This window comes from Tupaia chinensis, unplaced genomic scaffold (assembly GCF_000334495.1).
Source record: "Tupaia chinensis unplaced genomic scaffold, TupChi_1.0 Scaffold000482_1, whole genome shotgun sequence".
NCBI classification, from domain to species: Eukaryota; Metazoa; Chordata; class Mammalia; order Scandentia; family Tupaiidae; genus Tupaia; species Tupaia belangeri.
In genome coordinates, this window is record NW_006159994.1 from 332,937 (window position 1) to 341,821 (window position 8,885).

General features: G+C 47.6%; 1 protein-coding gene across 1 annotated transcript in view; it reads left to right on the forward strand.

Annotated features, from left to right (window-relative positions):
- The first annotated feature begins 921 nt into the window (after positions 1 to 921).
- Positions 922 to 8,885, forward strand: part of MUC16 (mucin 16, cell surface associated) — a 126,597-nt gene continuing 118,633 nt past the window's right edge. Inside the window, 1 exon segment of the mRNA XM_027774819.1 lies at positions 922 to 1,007. Within this exon segment, the coding sequence (XP_027630620.1) occupies positions 922 to 1,007 (86 nt within the window).

Consider the following 8,885-nt stretch of genomic DNA (forward strand, 5'->3'; position numbering starts at 1 on the left):
CTTAGTGGTGACAGGGGTGATGGTGCTGGGGTCAGGGATGCCTCAGTTCCGTCTCGGGAGAAGAACTATGTAAGTCTCGGCTTGGAGGCTTCCTGGAGTTCTCATTGAGTGGCTCACTAAGGGGAGTGCCCAGTCACTGGGGATTCAAGGCCGAGTCCGAGCTTTGCTGTCTCAGAGGTGCTGAAGAGGAAGGATTGCCTGAACCGTGGGACCGGATTGGATTTTCATAGAGTTGGCAAAGAACTGTGCAGGCTCAGGCTGTGGACCAAGGGAAGGGCATTCCGGGGGAATGGGTTCCCGAGCCGGAGGGCCAGGGAACTGTGGGGGATTTCAGTCGTTCTGTATTTGGATGGTAATAATGGGGGACGCGGAGGAGCGGAGGGGGACTAACTGAGAGGCATCCTGGGGAGAGTTAGGGGAGGTATGTTTTGCGGTCACAGGACATTTCAGGTCTGTTGGTCACTGCGAGGATAGGCTTGAGCCTTCCTGGCCTCAGGGAAGGGCTGGAGTCGGGCTGGAAGTGCGCGTGCGCTGCAGGGAGCTGGTGTAGAGACAGGGCTCTCTGACTCCAGAAAGAAGGTTCAAGACCTTCTGGAGCTGCCCAGATCAATTAAGTGCTTCAGCCTGGCACTTCCTTGGGAGGAAATAGGGTTTTCCAGCCAAATCCCTCTGGTGTCCGTGACAAAGCAGAGCTTGTTGAAGGGGACGCTAGATGCTGACTACCTGTCCATGGACTTCCCCGAAGAGGGGCACCTTTCCTCATTGCAGACCTGGAAACGGAGGCCTCTCTGGGCCTGGAAGGGGATGGGCCATGGGAGGTGCATCCACCTGCCCAGTCCTTGGAGGGGTGGGGCGTCAGGCCGCGTGGGCTCCGCCCAGGCCGCACTGCAGGCCCAGGGAGCAGATGGGGAAGGCGCCCCAATGCCCCCGGCTCCACCCCTGAGTCACCAAGGCCCCAGCGCGCTGGACCCAGCCATGGCGTTGCGGTTGGACACCATTGTGAGGTTGTGAGGCATCCTTACAATGGCCCAAATGCCTGGCAGGTTTGCACAGGGCTGGCCCACCACCTCCGGCGGGGCGTGGCCCCCTGAGCTGTCCCCAAGCATGTCGCCATCAACAGAGACTGTTTAACTGTTTTTGTCTTCGAGGCTCACCCAGAGTCCAATGTGGGGGGGTTGCTTGTTGCTCCTGGTCACCTGAACTGTGAGTTTGCACCTCTTTCTTCCCCCATCACTCCCACAGGACACCCCTCAGGCCACACCAACCCCCCCCCACCCCTGAGGGATTCCTCTGAAATAAGACAACCTCTAGGTCTTTAGATATAGAATACTAGAAAAGACTCCCTTAATCTCTGGGCAGAAGCCTGAGTTCACTGCTGACAGGCTGTGTGTCCTCAGGCCACACACCTAGCCTCTCTGAGTTTCCGGCTCAAAGAGCAATTTTCAAAACATCTTTGGCACTAGAGGAAATCCGTGTCTCTCTTTCCTGCCCCCAACCTTGGATCCTGTCATCGTTCTTCTCATCACCCATTGCTCTTTTTCTTTCTGGCCAGGTGGCTGAGATATTCTAAGCTCCATCCCCAAGCACTTCATTTTGTTTTGAAGAATTATTTTTAATTTAACTTTATTTGTTTATATTTGATCAGAGAGGGACAGATTGAAAGTGAGAGAGAGTGAGTGAGTGAGAGAGAGAGAGAGAGAAAGTGAGAAAGCAAGCTGCCAGGTACAGGACTCGAACCACAGTCGGCTATGTGGGAGTCCAGTGCCCTTAACCACCACGCCACCTGCCAGCGTCCCCCAGGCACTGTTATTCCCATTTTGTACTGTGCACCTGTCACGTGCCTCGATTTTATTGTCTTTATCTGAATTGCACCTGCATGGTAGGGGAGAATGGGAGCACCATGGTTTCCCACATTAGTGGAGATGAAACCGAGGCCCAGAGAGGTTAAGCCGTTTGTTTGAAGTCACACAGCAAAGATTGAAAGCCCATTTTTCAGATGATTCCGAACCCTCAGCCTCCACTCCTTATTTGGACAGAGACTGAGGGCTGATGATGTTTCTCCTCTCTTAACAGTTTCTGGGTACATGAATACCCCCAAGGAAATGAGCTCCCCAATACAGCCCCTCCAAGAAGGGCTGCGAGGTGGAAAGCACACACAGATCTCAGGCCATCCAGTGGCCTGGTGGTTAAAGCCATTGAATCCCAGATGGCTAATTGTGTGGTTCGAATCCTCGACCCAGTGATTTGAGAAACACACTGGGTGCATGTGCCCACGTACTTAAAATTCCAAAAGGAGGGCAAGATAAAGGGATCGCGGCATGACCATGCCCCCTAGGGGTTGCTTTTTGGCTTTTTCTCTCTCCTGGCTGTTCGATGGCAAAAAACTTGCCCTGCAAAGCCCCTTCCTGGATCCCAGAATAGAAGTCATTGAGCCATCTCGGACCTGGCCAAAGGGTCCCGGGGTCCAGGAAAGTGTGTTATAAAGGGAGGGGCCTGGGCAGAAGATTGTGGTCTGCACTGGGGGTGTTCGGTGCCATGAGCTGGGCCCCAAATCTCACCTGCTCTGGCCAGAATTTCCGTTTGTCTTCCATCACTTTCATCTCCTGCAAAAGCAGAAAAGTTCGCCCAAGTGTTCCCCGAGTCATCAAGGAAGAAAGTCACCTTTCTGCTCGCTCGCTCAGTGACAAAGACAGGGGCTGGTCCTGGCAGGGGACTCTGGGTGTTTTGTGCAGCATGTCCTTCGGGTCACTTGGTTCTCCCAGGGCTGCCCCCAGGTGGGTGTTTTTTTTGTTTTTTTTTAATCTCTTTTTTTTTTATTATCATCATAATCTTCTTTATATTACATTGGATTACATATAACTTTACAGTGTATTACATTGTTTTTTCAAAAGGGAATGCCATGCATGTCAATCAGTACAGAGACATTAATCTCCCCACTTCAACATTCCATATCTTTTCTGTTTTCCCCAATCATTATTTTTATTATTCTAATTATTTTTATAAAACAGTCAATTGCTATTTCTCGTTTTGCTTGTAAAAATACTTTGCCCATCATGAAATACTTCTCAGACCAATCCAGTTGAGAATACTATACATGTCATCATCAACAGTTGATAACCCCTGTTTCTCACTAATGTCCTGTCTCTCTATTGTTCACTTGCTATCTTTCTCTATCCTCTTCTCTTCACTTACCCCATTCCACACTGTCCTATTCTCATTAAGTACCTTCACTGTGTTTATGTCCTCCGAATTTTTGCTCTCTATTATAGAGTGCGGATAGTCGGTATATATTGAGTGGATACATACAATATCTTTCTTTCATAGCCTGGCTTACTTCACTCAGCAATAGATCCTCCATATCTGACCATTTTCTATCAAATTCCAGGGTCTTGTTATTTTTTATGGCTGAGTAGTATTCCATAGAGTATATATACCACACTTTTCCAATCCATTCATCAGTTTGTGGACATTTAGGTTGGTTCCATGTCTTGGCAATTGTGAATAATGCTGCAATAAACATGGATGTGCAAGCACTTTTCTGACTGAGCGTTCTCCTGTCTTTTGGGTAAATACCCAGAAGTGGGATTGCTGGATCAAATGGTAGTTCTATTTGTAGATCTTTGAGGAACCTCCATATTGTTCTCCACAGTGGTTGGAACTCAAGTGCCTTATGCGAAAAAAAAATGATTAACCCGATTAAAAGATGGGAAAATGAGCTGAACAAAAGTCTCTCTAAGGAAGACATACCAACAGCCAAAAAGCATTTGAGGAAATGCTCAACATCCCTCATCATAAGGGAAATGCAGATAAAAACCACAATGAGATACCACCTAACCCCTGTCAGAATGGCAAAGATTAAGAATATAAAAAGTGATAAGTGTTGGCGGGGATGTGGTGAAAAGGGAACCCTCCTACACTGTTGGTGGGAATGTAAACTAGTTCAACCAGGTGGGTGTTTTGAGAACGTCTCTGAGCCTCTTCCCACCTCCTGGGAGACTCAAAGGCCAGAAGACCACAGTGGCTCACCTAGAGACAGTCACACGGACCATAGACACAACAGTCCATCCCATTTTACAGGAGAGGGGCAAAGAGGGATGTCCCCCCAACTAGCGAGGGAGGAGCTGAACTTTGAACTCAAGCTGGTCTGACTCCAAACAACCATGGCATTTCTGCCTCTAGCCAGACCTGCTTCCTAGTTATGGGTCTGGTCTCTTCTTTCCTTCCCGGCTCCCTCCAGTTCCTCACTCCCACTCTTCCCAGCTCTCCCCAGGGGCCCAAACTCCTCTCAGGCTCAGAACCATGGGGTCACATGCCAGCCCAGGAGGACACATCCCATCAGGGTGATCAGCTGTCCTGGTCTGTCCCAGACTAAGTGCTCGGAGGCGTGACCCTACACAAGAAAACCCCGCAGTCCTGGTGAACCTTTTTTTTTGTCTTATCTTTTCCCTGACACTTCCTTCCTGCAGCCTGCCCAAGCACCCAGCACATAGTAGGTGTGCAGTAAATGTTAGTTGCATGAATGAATACACAAGGTCAGGGGTGACTTCCTTCTCCAGCTTTCTTGAGGAGTCCTTGACAAACGAAATTATATCTACTTACACACGCATGCACGTGTGTTATGTGTACGGTGTGCGATGATTGCCCCAATCAAGTTAATTAACACATCCATCACCTCCTAGAGTTGCCTTTTTTTCAGATGTAATTTTATTTATTTATTTATTTTTAATTTAATCAGAGAGAGAGAGAGAGAGTGCATGCGAGTAAACAAGCTGCCAGGTCCAGAACTCAAACCATGATCGGCCATGTGGGAGTCCGGCACCTTAATGACCATGCCACCTGCTGGCCTCCCCAAATTGCCTTTTCTTTAGTGATAAGAACACAAAATTGAATCTATTGTGGCCAGCAGGTGGCATGGTGGCTATGGTGCTGGACTTCCATATGGCCGACCGTGGTTTGAGTACTAAACCTGGAGGCTTGCTTTTTTTCTTTACCTTTTCCTCTCTCTGTCTCTCTCTGGTCAAATTACATAAATAATGATGATAATAATTTAATTTGAGCAGAGAGGGACAGAGAAAGAGAGACAAAGCAAGAGACAGAGAGAAAGTGAGAAAGCAAGCCACCAGGTCTGGGACTCAAACCATGGTTGGCCGTGTGGGGGAGCCTAGTGCCCCCAACCACCACGTCACCTGCCGGCTCCTAAAATAATTTTTATTTTTATTTTTTTAGAGGTTTTTGCTATAGAGTGCATGCACTCACCAGAAAGACAGAAAGAGACAGAGAGACAGAAAGCAAGAAATCACCCCCCAAGGGGGATGGCCACGCCACAATCCCTTCTCCTCCATTCTCCTCTCGGGATCTTGGATGCACACACATGCGCCCAGTATGAGTTTAAGCCACCGGGTCCGGGACTCAAACCGTGGTCGGCTATATAGGAGTTCAGCAACATAGCCATTACGCTAACTGCTGATCCCAGCCTAAAATAATTCTTAAAAACAAAACAAAACAAAACAAAAAAAACTGATTCTGTTAGCAAATTTCAAATCACAATGCCGTTTGTCAACTATAGTCACTGTACTCACATTAGGTCTCCAGAACTTATCCGTCCTGCACGACAGTAACCGTGTGAACGTCTGTGTGAGTATCTGTGTGTGACAATGTGTCCACATGTGAGTGTGTACGTGTTAGCATGTGTGCATAAGTGTGTGACTATGGATATGTGTTTGTGCATGAGTGCCCACGTATGAGTGTATGTGTGAGAGACTATGTACCCAGATGTGAGTTCACGTATGACCATGTGCAAGTGTGTTTGTAAGTGCATGAGTGTAAGTATGTGTGCATATGTATAGATAAGTGTTTCTTCCTCTGACTGGGATGGGTCCTTTATTCACTCCTCGCAAGATATGAGGGACTTCAAAAAGCTTGTGTACAAATAGAATGAAAGAATGAGAAATCCAGAGAAGAGAATGGAGAAAGGATTGTGGTGTGGCCATTCCCCCTGGGGTGGTGGTGGGGGTTGAGATCTCTCTCCCCGATACTCCCTGTTTCTCTCTGGCAAGTGCACACACCCTATCAGAAATTTAAAAAAAAGGGGGGGGCAGCAGGTGGCATCGTAGTTAAGGTGTTGGACTCCCACATGGCCAACCATGGTTCAAGTCCAAACCTTGGTGGTTTGAAAATCCCAACAGGAGAATGGAAGAGAAGGGATTGAGAGTGACCTTACGTCTGGGGAGTGATTTCTCGCTGTCCCTCTCAGTTTCTCAGGGGAGTGCACACACCCTATGACAAAAATTAAAAAAAAAAAAATTTTGAAATCCATACACGGTTTTTCATAATATGAATTTTCCATAGGATTTCTGAAAGCCCCTGTAATTCTATTGTCACTTTCTTCTCGCTCCTTCCAAGACGGGGAGCAACACAGGCAGCAGCAGTTGGTGCTAGAATGCCCCAAGGACTCCCAGCAGCCCCCATGGGTACAAGGTAGGTGGGGTCTGTGGACCCTGCCATTGTTGGAGACGTTTCCGTTGCTTAAAAGGACCAGCAGGTGGCATAGTGCTTAAGGTGCTGGGCATTCCCACATGGCTGATCATGGTTCAAGTCCTGGACCCGGTGGCTTTCTCTCGCTCTCTCTCTCTCTCTCTCTCTCTCTCTCTCTTATCAAGCTAAAATAAATGAGTAAATAAAATTTAAACAAAGAAACAAAAAAAAAAGGCCCTTCGGTGTTCCTATTGCTGTCCTGAGCTGGGCAGTCCTTCCCATCTCCCCCTCCTCATCCCTGCCTCGGATGGGAGTTCCCAGGGCTGCCGCAGCTGGTCTGGCTGCATATCTGTGTGGAACCAGGGCCCCCAGATGTTAGGAACCGATGCTATGCTACAATGCAGGGCAACCTGCCTGGCTGTCCCTGGCCATCTCCAATTATTATTTCTTTTTTTATTTTTTTTAAGAGAGAGATTTTTGCTATAGGGCATGTGTAGTTGCCAGAGAGGCAGAAGTAAGAAATCACCTCCCCAGGGGGGATGGCCACACCGCAATCCCCTCTCCTCCAGTCTTCTCTCAGGACCTTGGGCACTCATGAACGCACGCAAGCCACCAAGTCTGAGACTTGAACTGTGGTCAGTCATGTGGGAGTCCAGTGATGTGAGCAATATGCCATCTGCTGGCCCCATATTATTATTTTAATTTGTTATAGAGCACGTGCACTCACCAGAGACAGAGAAAGAGAGACAGAGAGAGAGGAAAACTGAGAAAGCAAGCCACCAGGTCCAAGACTGGAACCATGGTTGGTCATGTGGGAGAGTCCAGCACCTCAATCATCATGCCAAAAAGTGCTATCTTAAAACAAGTCCTGGGGAACCAGCAGTTAGCATAATGGCTATGTCGCTGGACTCCCATGTAGTCAACCGTGCTTTGAGTCCCAGACCCGGTGGCTTAAACTCACGCCGGGCACGTGTGCATGCATGCCCAAGATCCTGAGAGGAGAATGGAGGAGAAGGGATTGCGGTGTGGCCATCCCCCCTGGAGGGTGATTTCTCGCTTTCTGTCTTTCTGTCTGTCTCTGTCTTTCTGGCGAGTGCATGTACCTATAGCAAAAACCTCTCCAAAAAAGAAAAATGGGATGCACCTTTACTCTTCAGAAATAATTCCAACTCCTCAGTCACATGTTCATCCAAACAGAAAATGATTAAGGGCCATCTTTGGAGTGCCAGCCACTTTTCTAAATTTTGGGGACGGAGTGATGAATAAGACAGGTCTTTGAAACATTGCTGGGTCCAGCAGGTGGTGGAGGGTTAACCACATGGCACCTGTTGGTCCAAGTCTTGGACCTGGCAGCTTGCTTTCTCACTTGTTCTCTCTTTCTATCTTTGGTGAGTGCATATGCCCAATAGCAAAATAAAAATAATAGTAATAATAAAATTAAATAAATCTTTTAAAAATGGTGTACTATAGAGATGTATGATGAATGTAGGTGAATGATAAACCATAAAATGAAAAAAAAAAGTTTACATTCAGGTGAGGAACCCAGATAACTCACTCAACAGGTAAATAAGGAGGAAGTTCTTATTTGCAGGGAGTGAAGAGAGTTTTGAAGAGAAAGAGAGAAGGAAAGTGGAAAGAAAACATCAGGGGAGATGGCCAAGCCACAATCCCTTCCCCTGTCTCCTCTTGGGATTTTGGGCACATGTGCACATGTACTTGCTGTGATTTTTAAACTTCCGGGTCCAGGACTCAAACCATGGTCAGCCATGTGGGAGTCCAGCACCTTAACCACCATGTCACCTGCTGGCCCCAACCCTCATTTTTTTTTTTAAGAATTATTTATTATTATTATTATTTATTATTCTTCAGTTTGATCAGAGAGAGAGAGGGGGAAAGAGAAAGAAAGCCATCAGGTCCAGGCTTCGAACCACAGTTAGCCATGTGGGAGTCCTGCACCTTAGCCACCATACCACCTGTTAGCCCCAGCCCTCAATTTTTTTGGGGGGGTTGGGGGTCAGGGAGATATTTTTGCTATAGGGCTTATGCACTCGCTGGAGAGACAGAAATAGAAAGCAAGAAATCACCCCGCAGCGGGGATGGCCATACAGCAATCCCCTCTCCTCTGCTCTCCTCCTGGGATCGTGGGCATGCATATGTGACTGATGTGAGTTTCAAGCTTCAGGTCTGGAGTGCCTTAACCATTCTGCCACCTGCTGGCCCCAGCCCTCAAATATTTTTAAATGAGTTGGTATTCATTTCATTTTCAGGGGAAAAAAAAAAAAAAGACATTGTTAAAATAAAAGTAATGTATGCTGAGTATAGGACACTTAGAAAATCCAGTGAATGGGACCCTCAGTTGGCGTAATGGCTATGACACTGGACTCCCATGTAGTCAACCACGGTTCAAGTCC